The 14,647-nt window shown below is 46.6% G+C and overlaps 1 protein-coding gene across 20 annotated transcripts in view; it reads right to left on the bottom strand.

Annotated features, from left to right (window-relative positions):
- LOC144163204 (uncharacterized) overlaps window positions 1-14,647 on the bottom strand; it is a 1,050,610-nt gene that overhangs the window by 53,057 nt on the left and 982,906 nt on the right. For all 20 annotated transcript variants that reach the window (XM_077694043.1, XM_077694044.1, XM_077694046.1 and 17 more), the window contains 2 exons: window positions 13,700-13,999; window positions 11,833-12,090 (listed from right to left, as the gene is read on the bottom strand). In XM_077694043.1, the coding sequence (XP_077550169.1) occupies window positions 11,833-12,090; window positions 13,700-13,999 (558 nt within the window). The remainder of the gene's footprint in view (window positions 1-11,832; window positions 12,091-13,699; window positions 14,000-14,647) is intronic.

Below are 14,647 nucleotides of genomic sequence, written 5' to 3'. Positions count from 1 at the left end.
GTTGCCCTAACAAGACATGCTCACAACGTGTTCCCTTTTGAACTTCATCTACAAGGCATTCATAAGAGAAGATAAAATTGATCAATGCTACGGCTGCACCTGTCACAATGACTGCCTCTTTTGTTATTATAAAAAAAAGGTGAATGCTAAGCACGTCATGAATCATGATTGATTATTGCTCTCATGTTAAGCTTACGTTTCTTCAGAAAATCATCCCAAAACGATTACCGGCTTAACGAAACTGGCCCACCCGGTAAGATTTAAACGGGGGCAAAAAAGAGGTTGACAAGGTAGCCAGAAAAAAAGGATAAACCACTGGTTATAATGGCGCCATATATCTCCAGGAACTCCCAAGAGGGGAGGCGCGTAAAGCGTTTCCACGGAGTTGTAAACGCGGGCTGACAACTGAAGCTAGGCAACTGAAACAGGGACAACAAAATAACAGCCCCTCCCAAGGCGCTACGAAAGGTTGAGGGGTGTAAGATCAGAGAACGACTAATCGCCCGGAAATCGTACAGAGCGAGCAGTACAGGTTTGAAGTGCCCCCAATGCGCTGAGGCATACAGCATAAGTCGTGAGACTATTTTTTCTGTAGTGGTAAATTGGCCGGATGTGATGTGAGAAGGCACGCACGTACTGAGTGACAGCCCCTCATAACAGTTCCCAGAAAGACGTCGTCCGTCAAAAATCTACGGCCGCAAAGCGCTGAGTAGCGCATGGAGAACCCTCAGCAGGAGCACTATAGTACGGAGCTTCAAGGCTTCCAAACCGTTAAGCAGCCGAGACGATGTGTCGTTTCCTCCACGTCGTAATTTGTTCTTCCCCTTGGAAGAGAAGGAGCTCTTTCTTTTTCTTACACCCTTATTTCTATTCGCTTTTGCTACAGTGTCTATCAAACACGTTTCCCCGACCTTTTCTACGTAGAATTTCTAGTACCTTTCTGCGTACCTTTTCTAGTACACGTAGAATTTGTAGAAGCGGAATTTGTTCTTCCCCTTGGAAGAGAAGGAGCTCTTTCTTTTTCTTACACCCTTATTTCTATTAGCTTTTGCTACAGTGTCTATCAAACACGTTTCCCCGACCTTTCCCTTCATTCTTGTGCTTATGTTCACACCCTGGTTTCTAGGGTCCCTTTCCCCCCTCTGGCACCGTAAACGTAAAGGACCGTAAGAACTGTAGTTCACACGGAGGTACAAACAAGAAGGAAAACCAATAAGGCGTGAGGACAGTCCCTTTACTTTTTAGCTTTTCATTTTACCGCCATTTTTCTTTTCATGCTGCCATTAATCTCCGCTTCACAGACCAGTCTTTCGCGTGTCAAAAGGCAATTTCACTGCCGCCGCCGCTGTGTCCTGCTTATCTTAGCTCTGATATCGCTAAGTGGGACAGACAGCCCGAATTTAGCACAGCCCGTCGGTTCCTTTAAGAGGCAGCAGCGCCAGCGCAAACGTCACATCATCATTTTCGGATTTTCAGTGAGCTTAAAGCGAGCCCCCCTCACCCATTCTCGTTTTTTGTACTTCGTTGGCGAACCCTGAACAAAAGCGTGAAAGTTTTTCCCCTCGTCTGTGCTCCTTCCTCGGGAAAAACTTTAGTTTAGTTGCAGAGGGTCGTTCCGCATGGCTTCTTCCAAATGTAATTTTCTCAAAAGTTCGCCAGATTGCGACTTCTTTGTGGGTCCACGCCGTGTTATCTTATGCTAAGGGACTGTACAACCGTCACGATGCTGTGCCGCAGAAAATGTCAGAACTATCTTTTAGAAAATGGGGCATGCAGTTGGGAGCGGGAGGGGGGGGGGGGGGAGACAGCGGTTTTGCATGTAAGACAGAAAGCAAAGGAAGCATTCAAAGAAAAGCGGACACTACGAACGAAGAAAACCCATGATTGAAAGCTGCTTCCAAATCGTGACCTACAGCAGCAACACTGTATTGGTGAATTTTAAGTGTCTTCGGGTATATGGATGTGAAATGTTGATACACTGACAATCAATATGCGGGGCACAGTGAAATCTCGATATAACGAACTTCAGGGGACCGTGGAAAATTGCTCGTTATTCTGAAAGGTCGTTATAGTGAAAATCGCAAAATTTAAGAAAACAAATAGTATTTCAATGCCTAAAACGACCTACGTGTACAGCAGCGCATCCTTGGAGTCATTTTTCACAAAAAAAAATGCACTAGTGATCATGAAACAATGCACGTTTATTTAAAGTGGTTGGCGATTTTCATCTAGCGCGAGTAGCACAAGCTTCCTAGCACGAAGGACTCAAACTCTTACACATTCCTGGGGAGTGAATCAGTGGCCGTGCGGTTTTTCCCCGGACATGTGCGGAGTTTTTGTATGCTGTCCACCACATCCGCAGTCGTCGCGTGCTCGTCGTAGTCTTCGAGTGCTGCTGCGGCACCCTCAGAGGCATCGTTGTTCATGCCATCCTCGCTGCCATCTTCACTTCTTCATCCTGAACGCTCACGGTCTGGGCAATCTCCTCTGTTGTCAGCTCCGCTGATGTCCGTGAAGATCCAGCAAGCCACGTGAGCAGCGGCGGAACGTAGAAAAAGTTGGGGTGAGCGCGAATAGCGCGGCCGTGGCTTTCGGGACGGAAAAGGCTACCCATGCTTCATTTTTTCTCTTCTCCTCACCTTTTTTCTCCCTCTTGCATCGGCTGCCGCATTCCGCGGTGCAAGTTGCAAGACGTCCTCTTCTTCGCTGCGCTTTGCCGTGTCGTCTACTAGCACACTGCCCCGGTTGCCGCGATTGTTTAAAACGGACTTCTAAGAGTCTCCGGCCTTGAAAATATGAGTTCGTAGTACTGAGGTGTTGTTAACATGGCACGGAACTAAATAAAACGATCGTTATTTTGAAACGTTCGCTATTCTGAAGTACGTTGTAGTGAAATAATTTTACATTCAAACTATAAGCAGTCGGCGTGGGATTTCTTAAACGCTCGTTAATTTGAAAAGTTCGTTAATGTGGTGTTCGTTGTACCGAGGTTTGACTGTAGTGTTTCGCAAAGTATATGTAGAATAAAAGCACGTTGGATGGTTAACTACTTATAGCCCTATTCACAGTTGACCGTGAGCTATTGCAATTGCAACTGATGATCAGCTTTACGGCAGTTGGCTACCAACTGTTGCACAAAACCGTACTGAAGTCACTTTCTTGGAATGTTAGCCCAGCCAGCTGCACTGGTGATTATGGCCTCCAAGGGCAATGAAGACGACATACAGCTTTGTTCAGTTTGAAAGAACCAGCCTTCAGCTCCACTGCAGCCAAGAAAGGTGTTTTTAATGAAAAAACGGCGCAAGAAATATCTTTAAACTTTCAAATTTCGCGTGATAGTGACGTAATATGGGCAGGAGTGACGTAATGTGAACCAGCCCTAAAACATTTTTATAAGTGTGTTAACTGAGCGTTAGCATTAAAAAGTTACGACGAAACGCAACTAGAGGTCCCACTGCAATCGCCCAGTCATGTTCCCTGATTGAGGTTTGATGACGTCACAAAACTGCTCAAACAAGATTTTGTGACGTCATAAAGAAATCTATAGAAAGTGGCTGGGGAGTCGCCACAGCATCATCGATTTTCCGTACAATCTCGATTATTTCTTTAAACTTTGCGAAAAGTGCAGATAGTAGCGAGAAGGTGCAGATGCTTTGGAAGGTAATGAGACGTGCCTTTCAAAATAAGTAACAACACAACACTGACCTCTCCCGCTCGTACGTATGAACTTGTGATCAGGAGAGTCAATGCTCGTTCTTTCACCCTACCAACAAATTCTTCTCTTCTAGCAGTTCTGAGCGTCTGTAAAGTTACGCTTTAGGGGATGAAATCAGTCACTATAGTTGGTGTTAGCGGAATATTCGGAGGAAGGTTTCTGTTTTGCGTATGCATAGTTTATTCAATAGGGGCTAACAATATTTTCTTTTATGGATCGCACGCCATTGATTGAATAAATTCTCCGAGTACACAGCAATCGTCTAAATGGATTATTACTTTAAAAAAATCATTCACTGATCGCGATTGCGGCTGCGAGAAATTCAAGATTATGAATTACCGAGGTCACGTGAACAAACATTTTTAACAGCGAAGCTGTTTAGCAAATATTTATTTTCCGTGTCCGCATCTCAAAATAGCAAGAAAATGCCGATCGCACATGAGTGCGAGCCTCACGGCAACCGCCCGGCAGTTTAATCAGCGCGGCGACCGCCCAGCGTCCCCAGCGCACGTTTGTCAATTCAAGCATACCCACTTAGGAAATTAGCCAAGACTGCGGGAACCGCCCGGCAGTTTAAAAAACCAAGAGAATGCCGAGCTCTGGTGTTGTGCGTGTCTCAGACCGACCGCCCAGCGTCCCCAGCGCACATTTGCAAGCCAAGCACACCCACTAAGGGAGATTGGCAAAAAAAAAACAAAAAAACTTCAGCGTTCGTTGTAACCGTGGCAACACTTGCTCAGTCTTGCTGGGAACGAGAAAGACACGTTATAGCGTACGCTCTCCAAGGTGATGTCCAGTGATTATCTCTTCCAAAAAAATGATGGAAGCTCACACTAATAGCGACAATAATGAAGCAAAGGTTTTTGCGGCAGCGAACAGGAAGCAAATCGTCGGCAATCGAGGACTAAAAGCATCGGCAAGGTCGTGAAGATTTCGCACAGCTTCCTATCTTCAAGTCTTACGCGTTAGTGTGAGCTTCCCTTATTTTTTTACAAAACTCTTTAAAGGAGTACTGACACGAAATTTCAAAGCTGAGATAACTATGTAAAACGCTTCCTTTTTATCAGGAGATATCTCCCAGCAAGTTTCAACAGCAACAGTTCAGCGAAACATATTTAAAATCCATTTTAATCTTCGCCCGCACGAGAAAGCCCAGAGCGGGCCGACATGACATCATGTGCTACTTGCCCCAAACTGCCGACGTCGGGGCTCCCGTGGCAAAGCCGACGCGCTGGCTGTGGTTGGCGCGCGCTGCTCGGGCGTGTGTACACGTCATGGTTTTGGGACTGACGTCATGCTGCCCGGGCCTGTGGGGACGGCGAAGACCTCGGCTGGTGTGGGCGCGCGCGTGCGCTCGCTCGCGCGCGCTTCCAAAGAGGCAGCGATGCGGCAAGAATGGTGACGTCATGTGATACATCCTGTTATGGCGGCCGCTCGGCGTTTTTCAATCGAAACCGAAACTGGCACGAATAAACGACGCCGTAAATGATTGTTTACGCTGCGCTCGACCGTCTAATCTGTCATTCTATGATTAGTGGGCTGGTAGGCACGCATAGCAGCGAAAAAAACGTATCACGAAAATTTCGTGTCAGTACTCCTTTAAGAAGGTGGCATGAATTATCTGACAAAGACGGAAAGGGACTTGAGAAATATTTGTGCATGTGGCGCTCTCTACCGCGGGCATATTGCAAAGGCGCAGTCTTGCGCATGGTACCATAATTATAGTCGTGAAACTGCAGTCATTCCGAGATAAAAAAAAATTACCTGTGGCTTAGCTCGGCTATGCCAGGATATACGTAGCGTGAACTAAGGTTCAGCTGGTTATTCTTAGGTTCCCTGCTTGTCTAGGATTAGCTGATTATCACGCTTACTGCTGCTAAAACGATTTCCAATCGAATCCGATCCAATATAATCCAATCCAATCGCGGCAGTGGCGGGCGCACCAGACGTGCGTCGTGAGACGCCAATGCTCCTCGCGCATGCGGAGCACGGCTCCCCAGGAGCCACGCCAAACTGCTCAACCTCGGCCAGTGTAGCTCACGCTACAAAAAATGTTATTCTACCATCCCTGGTGCGATTACCGCATGTTTCTAAGCGTTGTTGTAACAACAAACGCGTCAGACCTAGCTTCGCGGACGTTCATTATCAAAGCCAGGATGCGCCAATAGATCAACGCAGATAACGGTATATTTCTCCCGGGATACTATAAGCAGAAAGCTCATTCCTTCCGACTGATCGTATCTGCTTTGTGACCTGAGTTAATTCCACAGAAGTTGCTTATTAGAACTTCTCAGTTAAGTCCGGGCTAACGGTATGAATTCAGCGTTCACTGAAGCGTGCTTTGACAAGTACATGCAAATGAAACTAATTACGAGTCGAAAAGCTCGGCGTTGGTGGTTCAACATACGGTAAAAAAATGAACCAAGCGCACAATAACTCATAAGACATGAATGTCGCGACGCTGTACGCAACCATAACGACGGTTTAAGTCCACGATCAACCGATTCGCTTCTTTGCTGCCGCAGCGACCTTTACTACATTATTGTTACTATAAGTGTGAGCCTCCTCCATTTTTTGTGGAAGCGATAATCACTGCACATCACCCTGGAGGGGGCTGTAAGCAGCCTTCCCGACGGTTTAAGTACCCGATTGCAGCCGATTTACTTCTTCTTCGCTGCCGAAACGTTTACTCCATCATTATTGCTATAAGTGTGAGCTTCCTCCATCTTTTTTAAAGCGATAATCAAAGGGCATCACCTCGGAGGGGCGTACTCTATGATATGTCTTTCTCGTTGCCAGTGTTGCCGTGATTACGGCAACCGATGGAGATTTTTTTTTTGTCAATCTTGGCGAATCTCCCTAAGTAGGTGGGCTCTTTGTGGTCAGCCTTGGCCAATCTTGCTAAGTGGGTGTGCTCAGAATTTTTTGGCATTGTTAACTCCGGACAGCCAAAACTTACGATTTGCTAAAACAGCTTCGCCGTTAAAATTTGATTGCCCATTCTTCTCCTCTGCAAAGCGATAGCAGCAAATGAAACTGTCTTTGAAACCACTCCAACGAGAAGTTTAGCTCGGAATATTTAAGTTATTACCGTACGTCTATAGCAGACACAAGAAATGGTACCAAGCTTAAAACATACGGGAATCACCGCCAGGAATAATTCTTTATCCATTTTTCGGACACTGGGACATTGAGATAATTGAAGTTTTCCAAAAGCCAGTTTATCATCTTTCACTGCTCGGCCGTTGCTTGCGAACTCCGAAAAAGGCTAACATTCACCGTTTTACTTTTCAGAAAAAAAGAGGGATATCTGCTTCTTTATTTTTACCTCTCTTTCATACAGAGTCGCAAAAACGGACACGCTACCCTCTCTAAGAAATTGAAGAATGGACCGGCGATGAAAAAGAGCAAAGACCAGCCGTGCGCACGCGGGAGTCGTTAACAAAAATGTACCATAACTTTCCTTTCGCTACTTTGAGTCCATTTAGAAAATTGGACTGGCGTGACGTCCAGGCGGCTGAGTTAAAGAAGTTATTGTAGAGAGACACAGGTATGGCGGTGGTGTTTCGTGCAATATATCACAGCTGTTTCTTACGCGTTTCTTGACATCACGTGTGGTGGGGCTGAGAAATGATGTTTTTTTTGCTATTTTAATTGTAACGTGAAACAAGTTATCCTTCTTCTGTAAAAAAATAGCCTCAGTGAATTTGAGGTAAGTAATAGGCATCTTGCAGATGAGAAGTTATGCTTTTGCTCACATTTAAACAAAGCTCTTGGTCCGAACTCGTTAAAAGGAACCGCGGAGGTTTCCGAAGCATATTAAGATAATGGTGTCTGCTTAAGTACTTAGGATACAAGGCTGTTTAGGGAGTATGTGTTTCACTAAAGCGGGATATAAGATTAGGGAACCCAAGTGAGCTGTAAGGATATTATACATATAACCACAGCAGCACTCCGGTGTGTCTTTCAGCAGCTCCACCGGCATTTTTGGTACTGTAAGTGCTGTCTACACAGACTGCAACGGCTGTCTTGAGCATCAAGCAGAATACGTTCCTATGGCAATGGTCATTTCTGCGGCCCAGAGGGATCCACCAGAGTGGCTGCATCTCTTGGACTCGCGCGTGTGGTCGTCTGTGTGTTGAAGCGGTGCCGGTTTTTGTTAGGCTGATGTGCTTATTCTTCGCTATTTGTTAACTTTTATACTGTTGCGTTATTTTCATGCGTGAGTCCGGCTAAATTTTTCATGCGTTACAGAACAAAAAACTGTGGTTGATTCCTCTGTCATAGGTATCTGGAGCTGAGTTGATTTGCGGGTCAACGGCTGTCTTGTAGGTGTGCTTGGCGAGTGACGTCCTGCTGGCGGGTCGCTTCGGCAAAGGTGTACTGGCGTCATTTCCGGGAGGGATATGATGTCACTTAAATCTCCGAGTATCGCGGCATAAAACACTTTCGTATTAAAATATACAACTCGAAAACGAACAACCCTAACTATAACGTACTCTTTGGTACTAAAGGTTGCTTCCCCGCAAGAAGACCGTGTGTGCAAGGGTGCACCCTTTACAGGCTGCTTGCTTCATTGTACTGGCGTCACTTCCGTGACGTATATGACGTCACCGAAATGTTGGTGTATCGAAATATAAAACATTTTCGTGTTGACAAAATACTGGCTTGGAGGCGACAACCACAGGTTCCGGCGCGAAGGGCCTGAATTCATGCTTCGTCAGTGTGAAAATTCTTGCATAACCCATGATTTTTTTATTTGAAGATGTTCTCTTGGCAGAATCATGCTAATCTTTTCGTAAACAAGGATGGTTCGGTATCTTTTAGGGTGCGGCTTACCAACACATTTACTAACATTCTGCGTCGCACCAGAAGTTGCCTGGCTGGCACAGGTGCCACCAAAAGTAATTGGAACACGGTCTCGTAAAGCTACAGTAAATTCTGCTTCCGGAAACTGCCTGGCTGAATGGGCGTGTGTTTAAATGAGTCCTCTCTAATGGATAAATCTTGCTGTACACCAATGAACTCTTTCATAAAGCTGGTAAGACAAATATTTGGTGTTATTTACAAATCTATGTTCTAATTACTTATTACTACACGTATAACTATCTCGGAACGGAATAACGCTAGACAAGCGCACTAAGTATACATGTCGGGTAATCAATTTGAACGCCTTCCCAAGGCACCCTGTGGTATGCTTCAGAGACGTGACTGAATGAGGCGAGACTTCTGGAGCTTATTTTCAGCCCCTAAATGGTAATGTACCCGCAAATTCTTCAACAGCCTTTGTCTAAGGTCTGACATTAGGGAACAGCGAAATAAGTACTAAACATTGCCTAATTACCGCGCTAAGTTCGGATTCTTGAACGCGTATACGGTCGTTAAATCTCCCGCTGGGTATACACCCGTCATACTCATCATCACGTAGACATTAAGCGTGTCATTAAAGTGATCACCCCCGTTTTGGGCTGCCATGCCCACGGTTCAAAACTTCACTTGCTCCATCCCACTCAGTACTTCCCGCTGTGCAAATTTTGCGCTTCTCTGGGCAATCTGTACCATATGGTGTGGGAGTGTTCGCAAACCCCGAAATTCTAAGAATCGCGCACCCTTCCCGTGAGCAGTGGGAGAAGGAGCTGTCCAGCTCCGGTCTCGATTCCCAGCTTAGGCTGGTGCAAAGGGCCGTAGCGGCAGGGGTCTCCAATGGAGTCCTGGACAGAGGATCCCACACCATATTACGATGCTTCCAATGAAGTTTATCCTCCTCCTCCTTAACAGTCATATTATGAGTCTTTTGCGCAATTTAAACGGACTATTTTAAAGATGAAAATGCGTTTGAAAGTGCTGTTTCTTTTGCACCGTTCTTCCCACTTTACTGATATCGTATGCGGACATCGCATGCTGGGTCCGCTGCCAAGCTCGTGAGGCGAAATTTAGCGGGTTGCTAGTGTGTTTAACCAGTGCACTGAGGGGTGAGCAAGCAAATGTGTAGATATTGTTCCCGAAATGGGTGAAAATAAAAAACCAAGAAAGCCATTCCACTGAACGCGAAACCTGTCGGAAGTGCAGAGAAAGTGATTCACCATAATGGGCTGTAGCGGCGTTATCTGCTCACTGCTACTACCCAATGCAATTCAAATTTCCCGCCTTCGCAGTGCTCGCGTGCCCGCTGCCTGAAACTGCGCCAGCGGGAGTTTGTTCTTTTTGTGCTTGCTTTTCCTCCCGCGAGTACCGGCGTTGCACTGCCACTTTGTTTGCTTACTATCGCAAAAACCAACCCAGCGAGCGTTCCTAAATAAATGAACGCGGGCGCTGGCTATTCATTATGTATATTTTGCCTCAAATGTACCTGCAGTTTTTTTAGTTGCGCTAATCAACGGGATGATGTACGAGAAGCGCCAGCAGTTCACAAGTTTCGAATGCTTATAGCTATATATACCGCTTGGTTTTCGAAGCCTCTATGAGGCGCCGCAACGACAGAACGCCGTGTGGCTCTACTTGGGTCTAGCGATACGAGCTACGACGACAAGACGAGCCTCTAAAGTGCTCTGCGCTTAAAATTCTGAAGGCCTGGATTGCAAACTAGTGAGATGTCACAGATGTCGTTGGCGCAGTCGCCGCGAATGGCACATGGTATTTTTTCGTCTCCTGCCCATTATTAAATACGTATAAAAGCGCTATGCTTCTCTTTAATACCTCAATAATTAATTGTATTGCTTAAACTGCCCCTTGAAGCCTGTAATACAACGTATTCAAGTTCCTGTTTGTGGAACTTTGTCACTTTCTTATAAATAAAAAGTTTTTTTTTCTAAAGGTTGGGCTGGAGCAGCACGTGAGCTGTCAGGAGCCCAACCTATTTCGCTAGAGCCCAGACAAGGAACAGTGCTTGATTGAGTAGAATTGTTAGCTTGCTCACGAGCGAAAATAATCTGCTGATGTGGCGCACTTGTCCCGCCGGGATACTGATTAATTGGCTAGTGATTATCGAGGGTTACGTGATATGGCCTATTGTTTCATTTTATTGCGCACCACTTAAGCGTCCGCTACTGTGGTTTACCTTCTTCGTCGGCAGCCTCGTAACCGAGTGAACAAAGGAAACACCGAGTACCGAAGGAAACCCAAGGAGTAACGTGTGGCGAAAATGTGAGAAAAAGGCGGTATGCCGAGAGAAGGAAAACCAAGAAGGAACGTGGGGCGAAAATGTGAGTGAAAGGGTGGTATGCCGACAAAAGGGAAACCACAAATGAGCGTGTGGCGAAAGTGTGAGGGAAAGGGTGGTATGCCGAGAGAAGGAAAACCGAGGAGGAATGTGTGGTGAAAGTGTGAGGGAAAGGGTGATATACCGAGAGAAAAAAAAAACCGGGGAGGAACGTGTGGCGAAAGTGTGAGAGAAAAGGCGGTATGCCGAACGCACGAGACATGCTGGGTGGTGGCGACGCGCCGCGAGATAACGCCATAGCAGCGCGTGCCATTGGGCGCTCGCTCGACGATGGCGCGTTCACTTCCTGAGACGCAGTTCGCGCCGCCGACACAGAGCCTTACGATAGCTGAAATTTGCGCGGGAGGTTCAAACACGATTTACAACAACATGCTCGGCGGCGGCGTCGCGCTGCAAGACAACGGTAAAGTAGCGCGCGCCGCCGTGCGTTCGCTCATCACGCGATCACTTCCTGAGACGCAGCAGCTATGCGCCATGACGAAAAAGACTGCAGTTCGCGCGGCGTACAAATTTCGCGTTAAGCAGTGCTGCAATCATATGCATTTTTAAACTAACAGTTCTCTTAGCGGTGATTAAACACAAAACGTGGGCGTAATAAACTAGGCAAAACACGTTACCAGTAAGACAAACAAACAAAGAATATAACAAAAATAAATAAGTAAACAAATATGTAAATAAATAAGTGCTCCATTGATTTGCCGCGCTCCGCCAGCCGAAATACCGATTCCCTGAATGGATTGATTAGCTAGTGATTTAGACATACGTCACGCGTACAACCTCGTTTCCATTTTTAACGAATAGTCCACTCAACGTTTGCGGCAATTAGGCAGTACGTGTGCTCGTTAGGAATTCGTTAGGCAAACGAACGCTGCCGGTGAAGTGTGCCCTCCTCACTCACCGTCGAAGCAGGCTCCAAGCTCGACGAGGTCCGTGCCGGGTATTCGCAGGATGGCGCCCTTGGGAGCCGACTTTCGCGTGTGGTGGCTGAGGAAGCAAGTCTGCGTGTCACGCTCGAAGCTGAACGATCGACAGACGAAGTCGACGCTGTTGAGGCAGCGTTGAAGGCAGTCCTCCTGCGACATGGTGCCGATCACCAGGTCCGCCAGCACGAGCTCCTGGTCGCGGTATTTCTTGGTGCTGCAGAAGCCACGGACCTCTGCGAAGATGATTTCAAGTCGTCACCATTTACGTTTACCTCCTACGCCATGCGTCCTTCTCTTTCCGCCAAGGTGTCAGCAGGAACGGTGACAATAGGAAGTTACAACAGAGTGGAGAACTGGTCCCGGTACGGCGTTCGGTACGCGGGAGGCGCAGCTGCGCCTGCGCACAACCGGTTTCGCCAATTCCGCGCATGCGCAGAGGCGCCATTCGCGCACAGTGTGCCGTACCTGGACAGGTTCTCGGCTCTGCCGCAACTCTTTAATAGCGAGTTATAGCAGAGTAGAGTTAAGCAGAGGGGACAATCGGTCCCGGTACGAAAACCGGTAGGCAAGCGGCGCTTCTGCGCATGCGCAGAGGTGGGAAGAGGGCCAGATAGAAAACTTCATGTCTGGTGAGGAACAGCCCTTGGGAGTGTCCCTCAGGTGAGGAAGGCACGCCAGGTAATCTTGAGCCCTAGCGGGGGCCAGCACCTAGAGCTCGGGTGGGGAGTTTCTGGTACCATCATGCCAGGCAGTGGGAGGGTGGGGTAAACGGAGCGGGGTAAAAAGGAGCATCCCCGAATGACGTGTGCTGAGGTGGAGAAACTGGCTTTGCGCACGCGCAGGTGCAACGAAGTGTAGCGAGCGATGTTGAAGTACCACTTCTCTGCTCTTCTGTAATTCGAATCAAATACACAGTGCTGCGGACAAGAGACAAGAGAAGGCGCGAGACAGGCTTTGGCTCTAACTAATATTTACTGACGAAATCACCACGAAATATAAGCATATATACTTTGAAAATATATGCATTTTTGTCGAATTTGAATAACCAACACACCGAAGTGCACACTCTGTTTCCGCTTAAAGTTTGTAATATGTTTGAACAATACCCGCCAAAGATCGCCCGAGTTGAAGGCGCATGTCTCTCTAACCCATTTCGTTAATACAAGAGAAGAACTATGCAAGACGAAGGCAAGATGAAACTAATACGCGCTTGATCAGGAAAAATTTCACGAGCTGTGAACCAAGTAGAAACTGTCTCATAAATGCGTTAACATCTCCGCCCATTTGATATCGGCTTCACTATTAGGCACAAATGCCTTGCTGGCAAGGAATATTTAGGTGCAATATAAGCAGTGTGGTATTAAATTACGGCGGTCAGGGCGTCTTAATAAATATTTCTATAAGACCCCATGTATCCCTACGAAATGCTATACACCAACTTCTTTTAAAATTTGCTTCCTTTCAGTACACAAACGTATTCCTCGTGATTTGTGCGTGTGGTGGGGCATAGAATTGTTCTAATAAAAATATGTATGCCTGAGGGCATTTTGGTAACAGCATTTTCATATTTCGCGAAAGTGTGACACGCCAAGCTTTACAGAAGGTCATTACAGGTGTCGTTGGGCCCGCCTTAAAATGCTTTAGCATTAAAAAAAATTTTGGTCACTAAAGGAGAAATCTTGACTGACAAGCTCCGCTAATATTTATGCCCGCCTCAGAATAAGAAGGCAAACGAAACCAGACAAATGTCTTAAATTGACCTCCCCGGTGCAAGTTGTGAGATTGCCAGGAGCTAACTCAACGAGAAACAGCCTCACCAGCTAACAGGTCATTCGCGCTCACCCTGTAGGCAGTTGTTCTCGAAGTAGTCCACGACGAACTTGGAGTCCTCGAGCTTTCCCTCTCCCGCGGTGCTGGTGTAGCGCGAGTGCGGGCTCAGCCGGCATTCGCTGAGCTGGTAGTTGAACTCTGCCGAGTGGCAGACGAAGTCGCGGTGTGCCAGGCAGGCAGCCTGACACTCCTCGCGGGTGTTCGCCTCCACGCTGACCTTCGACGACGTGGTGCCCACCGCGCCGCCGCCCATCACCAGCTCCTTGCCCGGAACCCGCTCGAAGGCCCAGTGCTTCTCGCACACGCTGCCGGCTGCGTCATGGTGAACACGCAGTAAGCTCAATCTTACCCTCAGAATTTATACGACGTAACGATTGTGCCGGTTCATATTGTATAATATACGAGTGTTTGTAGAGCTCAACCTTGAATTTCAACCTTGAGTTCAACCATAGATTTCAACCTTGAGTTCATAGAGTTCAACCTTGAGTTCATAGAGTTCAACCTTGAGTTCAACCTAGAGTTCAACCTTGAAGTTCAACCTTGAACTCGATTTTATGAATACTCGATTTTACGAATACTCGATTTCGCGAATCCTTAACTTTAACAAATACCAAAGTTTACAAATACCCGATTTTATGAATCCACAATTCTACGAATCACCGATTTTAAAAATTTTGGTATTGAACCTGGTTTTTCCCGGCAACCCGCTTGAAATATGGAATGTTTGCAGAGTTTAACCTCAATTTTACGAATACTCGATTTCACGAATTCTAGATTTTACGATTTCCAAAGTTAGGAATTATCGATTCTCTGAATCCCCTAGATTAAAAAAATTTGTGCTGAATCTGGTTTTCCAGGCATTCTATTTAAAATACATGATGTGCGAAGAGATGAATCTCGATTTTACAAAACCTCTATTCTATGAATATTCGATTTTAGGAATTCCAAATTTTACGAATT

This window comes from Haemaphysalis longicornis, unplaced genomic scaffold, assembly GCF_048455015.1.
Source record: "Haemaphysalis longicornis isolate Haplotype H1 unplaced genomic scaffold, Haemaphysalis longicornis Haplotype H1 scaffold_12, whole genome shotgun sequence".
Lineage (NCBI taxonomy): Eukaryota > Metazoa > Arthropoda > Arachnida > Ixodida > Ixodidae > Haemaphysalis > Haemaphysalis longicornis.
The sequence above is the reverse complement of the archived record's forward strand: the minus strand, read 5'-3'. Positions and strand labels throughout refer to the sequence as shown.